Raw genomic sequence first — 13,671 nt, forward strand, 5'->3', positions numbered from 1 at the left:
ACGTGCCCATGAACGGTCTGGTGCCCCGGATGTGTTTGTAAGCTCTATGTTTCTGCAGAGACAGAACGGAGGAGATGCCTCTGCCCGTGCAGGTCTTTAACTTTCAGGTAAACTAATGGTTTAGAATACATTCTCACAGGGTACATATTGTCGGAATTTTATGTGTATAAAACTCGACTAACCTTAGTCAATCCCGTCACAGTTTAATTGATACCGGTTAGCTCTCTGATTGAAATCACACGGGCCTCAGACTCATGACAAATTAGGAAGAGGAGAAGGTCTTGACAACTTTTTTGGCTAGCTAGCTAAGTTCATCAATAGCGGGTTTAGCCACTTTGATAGCTATTTTGCAAACTGTTGATTCCAACAATTTTTGGTAATATTGTCTATTACCATGCTTGGCAGTTTTTATTATTTAAATGGGTTCGTGAAAGGGCACAAAGTGATTATGGGCAGGACAGTAATGCTATCCTGACATTGATAGCTGGATAGCTAAGTTAGCTAGCTACTTGATAGTATCATTCGCAACTTCGGATTTGATTTATTTGGTAAATAGCAACCCCTTGATTTCATTCTGCATACTTAAATATATGACATGTTCCCAGTTAGCTATATAGCTATGTACCTAGCAAGCCAACTGGTTGTTAGAATAATTGTGTGGTTGGCTGTAAACGAGCTAATTAGCTTGCTAGTAGTAGCCGTTAAAGCTAGCTAGCCACTGAGCATCAGGATTCCAACGTGTCATTAGCTAGCGAGTTATCTAGCAACGAAGGCTGAAACAACAAAATTGTGGCTCGAACAAACAATGTAAATGGTGATATATTTGTAGGGATATATGTCTGTCCAGCTAGCTAACGTTACTTAAGTTGTAACTGTTAGTGAATAACTCATACGCTATCTTGCTAACCAAATTGACAAGAGCAGACACACAGCTGCTAACTTTCTGGAGAGTTTCTAGATAGCAAGCCCAGCAAGGCCTATGATTACATTATTGACACCAAGTTAGCCATCCAGTTTGTCTAGTTTGATAGTTTTTAGGCAGTTTGGTTGTTGAATAGTAGATGAATAGTCTTTTTGTCAGTCAAAACTCTGAGCCCTGCTAGCTATGTCGCTAGTGACAAGGTAGCTGTCTAACTACGGTATCTTGCCGGCATCATAATTACGTGCCACTTGCATTAGCTGTCAGGTTACTAACTTTAGCTAACCAGTTGCCGTATTCATTTACTACCTTGTATTCTAGCTGTTTTCTTCACTTCATTATCGTAAATGTAAACAGTTTATTCTGTTGTCACATCTCTTGGATCGGTGATCTATCTGCAAGTTAGCTAGCTAGATTAGATCAACGAGCAACCTCGTATTCTTCCCATGACTTGTAATTATGTTGAGTTATGTTTAGTTTGTACAGAGTTGTGTTATCCCTGTGTTAACGCTATAGTAAAGTATTTGATTTTTCGTGACCTTTTTGTAATCGTCATTTGTGAAGGATGGCTTTACAATGTCTGAAGTCCCAAACATTAGAGACTCAAAACAGACCTTAGGTGTGGAATTATATTTTTGTGATTTACGGAGCATGGCACAGACAAGTCAGTTCCAGTAGAATGCCGTACAGATGCGCCGTGTGCGTACTGTTGTCAATGAAGCAAAATCCGACACATACGTGTTTTGCAGTTAATATGTCTCTTTTTATGTCATCAGTGCTGAATTAACTTTCTTTGGCAAAACCTCAGGCTCTTTCCCTAGTCGTCAGTGATGAGAAATATACACACAGTGAGCAGCCATCTGTGTTGCTGCTGTTGTACCTACCTGTCTGATGTCCCTTTTGGAGAAGAGCTGTCAAGGTTTAGGTTTGCACAGCAATGTACTGCAGTTTTAGAACAGGATCAAGGAGTTCTCTGCTGACTGCTGAATGTCACCCTGTATGACAGACTTTAAACTGTACATCTCACAGGTGTCAGATGTCCCTTATCACAGGGGAATATATATATATATATATATATATATATATATATATATATATAGCTTCAGAAGTTGAATGAAGCACAATTGGGACTACATATCTTTCAAAGTATTCTTGCAAGTACAAAAAAATACATCAAGTATTTTTGTGCCCTTGTAAGGAGGCCAGATCAATTCATGGCTATCCTTTTGTTGTATTTTTCCATTCATAAAGTCTGAAAAAAGGAAGGAATAACCTCATGGCTCCTGGTCGTGTTAGGTCATGCAGTTCTGTCATATAAAATGTTTTGCAGATCCCTCTTGTTTTAAATTCAGCTGTAACCAAAAATGCATTGGGTTCTTGGGCAGTTTAAATCTTGTGTGTAGTTGTGCTCATATTTGGATCTATGGTGTTGTTTTAAATAAGGAATTACATTAGACTTTCTTCCTGCTCTCATTTTAGGGGGCTGGGGAGCCCATGCAAATAGATGCAGATCCCCAAGAAGACCAGCAGAATGTACCTGACACCAGCTATGTTGTGGAAAATCCCACTCTGGTAGGAATCAGTTTCTGGTTACTTTGTTGAGGGAATTCTGGGTGACCGCCATAGCGAGGTGTTTCTTAAACGCCTTTCCTTATGCAGCTTCTGTTAACCCTGCTGTTTTGTTGAAAAATAGTTACATCAATGATGTTGAGGGTCAGATTGACCCGCTTAGTGTAAAACAGTTCAGTACAGTTGAGTAATCTTAAAACATCGAAATCTTTTTATTGTGCTAAACCAGGCCGTTCACTAAGAAAAAAAAAACAATAACAGTTTTCATTTCAAACACATTTAGTAACAATTTATTGAATACATTCTCATTAGAACAGAGTCCGGTTTTGATAAATCTGTTCAGTCAGCTCAAAATACCCATATTCAGCGTGCATTTTTGCACTTAATCAAGGTACCTGTAAATCAATAAAGTATGATCTGGACCCCTTTCTCTCTGTCAAAATCATCTCTCCAGATTTTACGCTCCACAAGATGTGCAGAATGTAAGTGTGTGATTTGTGCAGATGTATTTTCTGCATTTGACACATGGTATTGGTTTTATTGTCGTCTTATTGGAACAGATCTAACATCTAGTACATTTCTTCCCAACACCTTTATCCTGAATATTTTGTTCTCAGTTGGATGAGGTATAAAGAGTTCAAATGCTGATTGTATCTCATTGATCCGAGTGGTGATAAATATTGTAGTCCCAGTAACTATTTTGATTATACTGTAAACTACCTTCCCTGAATGTGATGTGGTTATGTGGACTAGTCTGTATTACAATCTTTATATTTTCGTATCTCCTCTTCTCTTGAGGACTTTGGCTGTGTCCTGTTGTTTTCATGTGATGAATGTAGGGTTATGCCCGGTTTCTCCTCCTGTGAATCATCAGATTAAAATTCACAATTGGGATCATCAGCAACATTGTCCTCTGTCTCTGAAAAATCCTCATTCTGAAACCTCCTCCTCTATGTCACTATCACAGTCTAGAACCTGTGATAAAACAGTGTTCTGGAGCTCATTTGTGAGTGTCTGTGTCATGTCATTGATATTCAGTGGCTGCACTGAGTGGGAGAAAGCTTGGGACAGCTTTTATGATCGTTCATATTTTTGTAAAAATGCAGTTAGAAGTAGTCAAAATGTAAATAAAATAATGCTAATAAAAACGAATCAAATAGACATATTTATTTTTTTTCTGTAAAAATATCTACACACATAAGAGACTGCAGGTAACAATGACCCCCAATATCATCTTTGTATACAAAGTCTGCACAGATATTCTACAATACATCTGTGGGTCAAAACACTACATATAGTTTTATGACCTCAAAGGAGAAAAAGTCATAAAGTTTCACAGAGAAAAACAGAAGTTAACTAGTATTTCTTATACATTAAAAACTGCAATGGGTCAAATTGAAGCACAACATAATAGGAGGTTTAAGAAAAAGTACAAGTGCCTTCATGTTTTAAATTTGTAATACAGTATGCGTTAGATCAATTTTAAATTGTGTCCATCACAATACAGAACTATGTCTTACTTCAGAAATACATATGAAAATGAAAAAGAAAATGAAATATGAAAATGATGAGAACGTGTTACAGGCCACAAAGAATGCATCTCACATTGGGAAAAAAAACCTTGTCAGTGCATGCCCAGACTTATCGGAGGAATGGCAGGAGTGGCAGAACAGGTGCGACTGCCTGGCAGCGTGGGAGGCAGGTTGTGGTAAAGACTCTCTTTGCTGTAGGATCTGGAACAGTACGCCTCCAGCTACAGCGGGCTGATGAGGATCGAGAGGCTGCAGTTCATTGCAGACCACTGTCCCCAGTTCCGCGTCGAAGCCCTCAAGATGGCTCTGTCCTTTGTTCAAAGAACCTTCAATGTCGACGTCTACGAGGAAATCCACCGTAAACTCACCGAAGCCACCAGGTACAGCCACCCTGACTGACTGGTGACATCAGTCCATGACCGCTTACGCCTGTCTGATTACGCGGTCTAGCCTGAAACAGCGGTGGCATCAGTATAGACAGGGAACTGTGCTTGTAACCCCGAGGCTACAGGTTGATATCTCGTGTCGTACACTTGAGCAAGGTGCTTAGACCGAACTGCTTCAGTGAAAGTCTCAAACTAATACAGTGTTTGTCATGAATGAGAAAAAGCGAAGTGTGTGAGTCATTTCAATTTTGTTAATTCTTTGAATTTACACTGCATTGATCTCAGGGTATATACTGCAGGGAGAGACGAAATTTGATTTTTTTAAACATATGATAATTCTGAGGCGGCGGGGTGTGGTGGGTTTTTACCTGTGCACAGGGAAGTCCAGGGTGTCCCAGACGCAGTAGCAGACGGTGGGGTGGAGCCCCCTCCCCTCGACACGGCGTGGGCAGAGTCCACCAGGAAGAAGGCTCTGCTCAAACTGGAGAAGCTGGACACAGACCTGAAAAACTACAAGGGGAACTCCATCAAGGAGAGCATCAGGTGCGCGGTGGCCGACACGTGTGCGGAGGCTTTAAAAAGCCTCAATGCAGACGTCTGGGGTATGCATCGATTTGCAGGGTTCATTGTAAGGGGTACAGCGCTGGTTCCAAGCTGATGAGGAGTGCAGTTGTATGTCTCACAGCAGACGGAGCTCAGGAGTTCCAGGCCTTGCTGCGGGCGTTTGATAGTTTAAACCCTGGTTGGACAGCTGGATTCAAACAATGACCAGACGATATTTTGATGACTGCTGGCACCTTGCCTCATTGTAGCTTCTGTGGCAGACCTCAGTTTTGTCAGGAGGCATGTTTTTCACTGTGTCAAACCACTTGCTTTTTGCCATCCAGGAGGGGTCATGATGACCTTGGAGATCATTACTTAGACTGCGGTGACCTCAGCAATGCTTTGAAGTGTTACTCCCGTGCCCGAGACTACTGCACTAGCGCCAAGCATGTCATCAACATGTGTCTTAATGTAATCAAGGTATGTGCAGGATGGCTTTTTGTCATCAGTGTCTTTACATAAGCTGTATTCATACAGCATACCTGCATGCCCAGCCTAGACAAGCCAGTTGATCTGTATTTGGACCAATACAGTTGTGTATTTCACCCTTCCAGTGTTGGGTAGACTGTTGTTGACATGTTTTGTACCATTAGTGGTCTATAATTGAATGGGACCAATCCCATATAGCTTTTCCAACTGGGCATCAGACTATAGCAGGGGATCCTAAGTGTCAGCATCATTTCTCGTAATGGGCGTTCTGGATCTTTTAAAATCTTTAAAACAATTTCAGTTACATTGGAAAAATAGACTTGACAGAATTACATAAATGCCACAAAGATGAACTGTTAAGTTGTTTACTGATATTTTGGTATGATCATTTGAATGTGTGCTTTTATGTAGTTGTAAAGGTAAAAGAATCTAATTTGCTTGTTGGTACTCCCCTTAGTGTGTTAAAGGTCATACTGCTGTGTTAATGAAGGCACTCTTAAAATCAATTTCTTGCTCTACATTACTTATCTGTTTTGTGACTACTCATGGTCAGATTGTATTGCTAACACAGAGCCCAACAGTAGAGGGCAGACTTTAATGTTATCATACTCTCTGTGAAGGTTAGTGTTTACCTCCAGAACTGGTCGCATGTACTCAGCTATGTCAGCAAGGCAGAATCCACTCCAGAGATAGCAGAGGTAAGTGGGATTACTAAAGACTTTAATGAACATGGCAAACAGTCCTAAACAAATGTGCACTTGCTATTGAAATATCTGTTCTCATTTTAGCAACGAGGAGAAAGAGACAGTCAAAACCAAGCAGTCCTCACCAAATTAAAATGTGCTGCAGGTAATTCTATTACTCACTGTGTTTTGTGTTGTTCATAAAAGCATACTCTCCAAGGCAGTGGCCCCATTTGAGAGCCCGCCATTAGTGCTCTCGTCCAAAGATCCTTTGATTAATGAAACAGTAGGTACATTTAAAGGTACATTACAAGAGCAGTAAGTCACAGCTGGTGTGTGCAAGGGTGTGTTGGGCAAATTTGGAGTAAAACTACTTAAAAAATGGTATTCTGATGGCTTCTCCCTCCTCTGTTTCAGGCTTGGCAGAGCTAGCCTCTCGAAAGTACAAACAGGCAGCAAAGTGCTTCCTGCTGGCCTCCTTCGACCACTGCGACTTCCCTGAGGTGAGTCTGCCTCGGTTTTCACTCTCCTGCTCTCGGTTCATCGAAAGGTTAATAATTAGAAACAACGACAGCAGCAGAAGGTCTGTAATGACTACAGAGAAGACACTGTACATGTTTTGTGAATGTATTATGCGTTTGCTCTCTAACACCCTTCTGTGGTCCTGATCGCAATGATCAAAGATGTCTTTGACTCCGTTCCAGCTTCTCTCCCCTAGTAATGTGGCGGTGTATGGAGGCATGTGTGCACTGGCTACCTTCGACAGACAGGAGCTACAGCGGAACGTCATTTCCAGCAGGTGTGCGCTTTTGCAAAGCCAGCCAAGTGCATAAAATCAAAATTTAATCAAACACTGAACCCAGGGTGTACAGGTGGAATATTTGGGCTTTGTAATATCAAACAGCAGTTGAATGAAATGAAATTTTGCCAAGTGAAAAAAGTATTCAAAGGGCTTCTAAAAGAGAATGAGTTTGTGAAAGGAGCTGTATGTTTTGAGTTTTGCCTTCCTTGGGCAGGGATTAGGTGCACAGTCTATGTAAAGGTTTGAATGACGTCAGCCACCTCCAGAAGACAGCAAGGGAAAACAGAATGTTCATTTCTACTTAGTCAAAAGCCATTTTTGCAGAATTGCTGTTAAACACACAGGCAGTTATGCAATCTAATCATTCAATAAAGCATTTAATGGTTGACTTTTGTTTCTTATACATTAGATTGACGCATTCTTGCCATTAGTTTGACACCAGGTTGACTTGCTGAAATCAACAAAACAGTTTGTGAAGGAAGTGAAAAAACATAACATTTACTTAAATGTGCTATTCAAGGACAAAGTACATTATCATTGAGTGACTGAATAGAGGCCTCAGTGTCTTTTAGAAAAATATTACATGGGTTTTCACTAGGCAATGTTTGCCACCTCTTGCACAGGTTTTGATGCCATAAATTGAAAGCTGCCTTTCATTAACCCATATTTGTTTTTCTGCAGCTCCTTTAAATTATTTTTAGAATTGGAGCCTCAGGTCCGTGACATTATCTTCAAATTTTATGAGTCGAAGTATGCTTCCTGCCTGAAAATGCTGGATGAGATGAAGGTCAGTGTGATGTCACTTTACAATCAGCTGCTTTATTGACCACCTGAGGATCTGCTCGAGATGTGTACATGAACGACATCTGTGCTTTCATCATCAAAATGACGATATTTTAAGATAACTGCTACACGGTTCAGCGGGTCCTTCATTGTTTCACCTTACTCCACCTCCCAGAAAAGCTAAGTTTACTGCCCTTGGTTATGTAGGTATTATAGTTATTTTATCCAGTGCTATTAATACCACCCACACAGTCATTTCACTTCTCTCTATTAGATGAGATTAGCATGACAAGCTCTTGGAGGCTTCAGCAATAACAAGATGAATCATTTTGAAAATCAGTGATGCAGTTTTCATCTTGCATTTGTGTCAGTGTCACCACTCACTGACCAGTACTGACAATATAAGCGATTGTTTAGTACTGAGATACTGAACAATTTGTCACTTTAATAAAAATGATAAGCAGACGCAGTTACCGATCATCTGATTGTTTCTCCTCATACGTGTTGAATTGACTGGCCAAGTAACTGACCAACACAATGTTATTAAAAATGGCATTCATCGCGTGGTTCAAAAGATTTAATTTACATTCATCTTTGCAGTACAATTAACCTCTTTTTTCTAGTGGACAGTTTCTACAGCTGAATATAGTTTAATCTTTTTGAATGTACACAAGAGTATAAATTGTTCAAAAATAAATTTTCACCAATTTGTCATGCTTGTGTCACAGCTCAGATTTAAGTTTTCCCAGATTCTTGTCCTACTAATTACATTCTGTCATATTATATGTCATACTCTGTCATACTGTCTTTTGCTTATCATTCGTATCAAGTGAACAATCCTATGCATTATTAATTGATGATGGCTGAGAGCGAATTCATCTCTGGGTTCGCACTGTCTTTCAGGATAACCTTCTTCTAGATATGTACCTGGCACCACATGTAAGGACACTGTACACACAAATCAGGAACAGAGCTCTCATACAGGTGAGTGGAGCTGTCCTTAAAGCATCATTCCCTAGGTGTAGATATGTGCATGTGCCACTGGGCCTTTGGCTTTCAGTCAGCTGTGGTGCAGGCCTGTGCCTAGCTGGGCAACCAGTTGCTTTTCTTCACTGTTTGTGATTGCATAACATGGTCAGCTTTTCTGAGCAGATATCAGAAACAGTTGATACTGAAGTCTCTTAAATCTTTAGCCTTCAGAAGGATGCATCTGTAGTATCTGGTCTCCAAAGATTTTACTGCAATTTCCATGCCAAATCAATACCAGATACTTGGTTAGGTACGTGTGTAAATTGTATTGACTCTTAGAGGATAACTGTGAATTGTAGAGACCACTAAATCGCAAGCAGCTTCAATTATGGTCATTGAGCGCTGAAAGGTGTCAGGACTTTGAAGCAGACCCAGATGTGCACTGTTTATGCTGTAGTTACGTGAGCATTATGATTTACCGTGTAGTAGCACTGCAGTGACATAATGGATACAATGATATACGTTCATGCAAAGACGCTGGCATTACCGCATCTGATTTTCAGTATATCACGTTGCTCTTTGTCCTGTCACAATACATACATCACGGCTAATGGCAAATGCATGAGACGATGTAGTCAGGCCCCCATTTTAACCATTTACTGATTGCAGTGTGATGTAACCTCGCGTTGTGCTCTGTCGCTGGCAGTACTTCAGCCCCTATGTGTCGGCCGACATGAACAGGATGGCGGTGGCTTTCAACACCACGGTGGCGGCGCTGGAAGACGAGCTGACGCAGCTGATCCTGGAGGGTTTGATCAACGCCCGCATCGACTCACACAGCAAGGCAAGGCCCACATCCTTGGGCCCTCTGTCCTCCTGCACACCATCCAGCTCTGCTCTCTCTCTCCCGGATGTCTCTCTTATTCGCCTTCATCTGAAGAGCTGTACTCACTGGCTAGGTTTTATATGTCAGCCTTGACTGTCTTCTTCCTCCCTAGAATGTGAAAATACTGTGGGGATGCGCATGAAACAGAACAGTGGCTAGCCTTACCTTATTATCCGGCAAATTATAAAAATATTTCCCCAGTTGTGCAGCAGATGGGAGGCTTGCTCTGATCTCCGTAATCTATCCAGTGAAACCGAGTATGCGACTGAGCGTCAGAGGAAGCCTAAAATCTCTTTTGAACATTTTTTTTTTAAAAGGAATTGGCAGTAATGTGTCTCACATCTTCTAGTACTCTCAGATCTCCTAACATTGTAGACGATGATGCAATAGTATGAGACTCGGCTTTGTATAGCTTTGCAGATCTTCCCCGCACAATTATGGGCTGCAGATGGTGTGAGTAGGTATGAAATAATGGAAGAATCTGAAGTGACCATTTAGGAAGAAAAGAGTTGAGGTGGGGTACATTTCTATACGAATGATCAGTGGTGGTGGTTGCAGTGTTTTTTTAAGTAACAGCAACATCTGATTAATCCCAGAGCAAAGACAGTACCAGTTTCACCTTTGCCACATAGCATGCAAAAGGCATTGGTTGCAGTCTTCATTAATAAACCTGTTATATGGAGAAAATACTATCCTTTTACTGTTTGAAGTCCATTCCACCTTGGTACATATGGGTAATTCTAAATTTAATAGTACCTTGTAAGCATAGGTTGATGAACGGAGCTGTAGGTACAGAAAGAAAGAGGCTCTGGGGGAAGACAAGGTGCCCATCCGGTCATGGAAGCTATGCAGACATTGGTTACATGTATCATTTAGGGTACAAAGACCTTTGCATGACCATGTGGTATGTTTGAAAGGTTGGCTTCTGGACAGTTTACAGAGTTGTTCCATAGCAGAGAGTGTATGTTAACAGACGATAGTGTTTACGTCGTTTTTTCTACTGTTCTTCATACAGTTAAGGAATGTGTTATAATAGGGGCTGATCTAATGGCAACAGCCGTAATTTTACAAGCCAAAGAAACAAATATCCTGTAATCAGGCTGGGTAAACTAAAATTGCTTCAGTATTTCTCCAGGGGACCAGTGAATGTGGAGTTATCCAAACATTAAGTACTCACAACTAAAATTCCAACCAATGACACTGAAAATTAGGCAACGTCAGAACCCCTGTATCACTGGGACATTGCAGGGCAGGCGTCGGATTTTTGGCTTCTCATCACTTCAGACACATCCTAATATTATTCAGTCAATTTGTTTAAAGTAGTTACCAAGTGGGGGTAGTGGCATTATAGAAAAAGAAAATTAATGCAAGGAAGGGGATTTATTTTAACCATTGCCATTCTGCCCACTCCTTCATGGACCTTTTTAATAAACTGGATACAGTTAGAGAAGTTGCATATTTAATATTGTGAGGGATGAGTTGCGAAGGCATCAAAATTCATAAGGATTGGCAGGTTCTGTGGTATGGCCAGTGTTTTTTGTAGCACTGTTATTTTAAGGCATTACAATTTATTCCAGTTAATCCTACAGCCAGACAGTCTGTTATATTCGGTGATAAACTCCAGAGCTCTGGGTATAGATGTAGAGACGTTAGACATATATAGATTAACATAATCAGCTTACAAAGATATATGATGTTTAGAGTCTGTGATGATTATTGGACTTATGGCCAAACATTGACATATGGTTTGAGTTTAGGGCTCTTGCGACAACAGGGGGACAAGACACAACCTGGCCTTGTGCCTCTTTCTACACAAATTGAGTGATCTGCAGGAGTCGTTTTGTTCCGGAATCCTAAATTTTCATATGAGGAGCCACAAGTGGCACTCAGCAATGATAGACATTACCTTGAGAAAGCAGTGTAGAGGAATTATTGTTTAGTTCATCTATGATTATTTTGAGGTAGTGTTCAAGGGACCTGCCATCCTGAAAAGTACTCTCATTGCACAGGCCACGTGTTTTGAGTTTCATGGTAGTACTGGGTTAATGTCCTTTTAAGCTTTTGTGTATCACTTTAATGACAGGCAAATCAGGTGGAGGTGTGTTTTGGTTGGTTTTGCAGCCTTTGAAAAATGCCGGAAGCCCTATCTTAAAAACCCTCTGTTGTACAGTTTTGTCAAGTTTAGCATCACAAATGCGTATGCTAGGTATCCCTAGTACGTCCCTAGTGTCAGTATATCTCAAATTCAGTTTGCAAAGCATTATTAAAAATGCACTGCAAAATCTAACAAGCCACTCTTTTTCATTGTCTAATATGGAAACTTTTATCTCCCTGACACTTTACAGGTACGTGATTTTAATAGTTATGTATTTGTGCTGGACTTTTTTCTAATTTGCTTCCTTCATTTCCTTTTTCACACATTTTATGAAATGCTTGAATAATTTCTCCTGTCCAAATTACACTTCCCTCCCAGGGAAATTTGTGTCAAGGTTGTCAGCAAGAGCTTTTGCTCAGAGCTTTTCTCTCTCCTCCCACCAAATGTTGCTAGATTTGAGGGACGCGGTGAGCATTTGGCGTGCTTTTGGGAATAGTGAAATTCATTCAGTCTGTCTCTTCCCCCCCCCCCCCCCCCCCCCCCCCCAGATCCTGTATGCCAGAGACGTTGATCAGAGGAGCACGACGTTTGAAAAGTCTCTACAGATGGGCAAAGAGTTCCAGAGACGAGCGAAAGCCATGATCCTGCGGGCTGCCGTGCTGCGCAACCAGATACACGTCAAGGTAAGGGGGTCACCAGGGTAAAGCCTCCTCGCTCAGATCCGCCCGCCTGCCTTCCCCGCTCGTCACATCCACTGCCCCTCAGCACGTGCTGTTCCAGAGTCTGTCACAATCGTTCTGCCATCATCTCCAACCTCGTCGTCTCCCTGACACTATCGGACAACACTTTAGATGAGTTTTAAATTAAAGTATTTTAAATTGCAGGTGTAAGATTAAATCTTTTTTTAAAGCACAAACAAAATGTGTCGTTAATGTTCCCAGTATCCATCAAAAAAATCAAATTATGGAAAGTGTGTAATCTGATTTGCGTGCTGTAGCCTTGGTAATTATAACCTCAATTCGTGCAGAAGCTGAATCTTTTAAGTATAACTTGTTGGACGTGGACGCTAATGTTGCACGTCCATTAGCAACGCTAATGTTGCACGTCCATTGCATTTTCTCCGGGTAATATCGGGAGTGATTGCCGATACTCATTCACCACTATAGGGTTGTTGTGGATTGCAAGCATGGTGTTCTGGACTGAATGCATACACACAGTTAAAGTTGCGCATTGCGGAATGAGTACCGTCACTTAATGTCTCCATTTTCCCTTTCCAGTCCCCTCCAAGAGAAGGCAGCCAAGGGGAGCTCACAACTGCTAATAGCCAAACACGAATGAGCACCAACATGTGAAGACTATCATCCAGATGCCTCTCTTAGGAAAGTGACCAGAGCCCCGCAGGTCTCCACACCACGGGCCCTGTTACGTCAATATGCAGTTTCCCTGCTGAAGACAGAACATCACAAACTAAAGACTTTATTTAAGTGGGAAGGAGATGCCTGTTATCTAGATTAAGGGCGAAAGATTCTGTTGCTCAAATGAAAAGAAACAGTAAAAAAGAGAAAGAAATACAGCATGTAAGCTGTACTGTCATGTTTTTCCTTTGTAAAAGATGCACTTTCCTTTGTATCTTGTGACGAACCTTGAATACACATTGAAAAACCTCACAACCGAAGTCCACAGAACAAGCTAATTGATTTTAAAATAAATATACATATACAATTTCTGAAATTTTGTCAGGTTTTTTCCACTTTTTAATCCATCTTGGAGCTGTGCTGGACTGTAGATAGTTACGTGATGTTGCAAGTATGAACTTTCCCCTTATTCAGGACATTTGTTTAGCATGAATTTAAGGAGCCTTCCAAATGATCTCTCTGTCCAATATGGGCTTTAGTTACCATATAAAATGCATAATTTGAATGCATTAATTTTATTTAAATGATTAAATTTGAATTTAATTTAGATTTTCCATTTAATGAGCCATAGTGAAGTGCAGTATTTTTAGTTCCTTTGAA

At 40.8% G+C, this 13,671-nt stretch overlaps 1 protein-coding gene across 1 annotated transcript; it reads left to right on the forward strand.

Moving 5' to 3' along the window:
* Nucleotides 1-50: 50 nt before the first annotated feature.
* LOC118789360 (COP9 signalosome complex subunit 1-like) lies at nt 51-13,471 on the forward strand. The gene is made up of 14 exons (XM_036545750.1): nt 51-107; nt 2,399-2,491; nt 4,219-4,400; nt 4,785-4,949; nt 5,294-5,429; nt 6,059-6,136; nt 6,227-6,287; nt 6,539-6,624; nt 6,826-6,920; nt 7,605-7,710; nt 8,610-8,690; nt 9,382-9,519; nt 12,205-12,339; nt 12,934-13,471. Exons 1-14 carry the CDS (start codon nt 75-77, stop codon nt 13,006-13,008), a joined length of 1,464 nt encoding a protein of 487 aa, XP_036401643.1. The 5' UTR covers nt 51-74; the 3' UTR covers nt 13,009-13,471.
* Nucleotides 13,472-13,671: the final 200 nt, after the last annotated feature.

This window comes from Megalops cyprinoides, chromosome 1 (genome assembly GCF_013368585.1).
Source record: "Megalops cyprinoides isolate fMegCyp1 chromosome 1, fMegCyp1.pri, whole genome shotgun sequence".
In the NCBI taxonomy this organism is placed as follows: Eukaryota; Metazoa; Chordata; class Actinopteri; order Elopiformes; family Megalopidae; genus Megalops; species Megalops cyprinoides.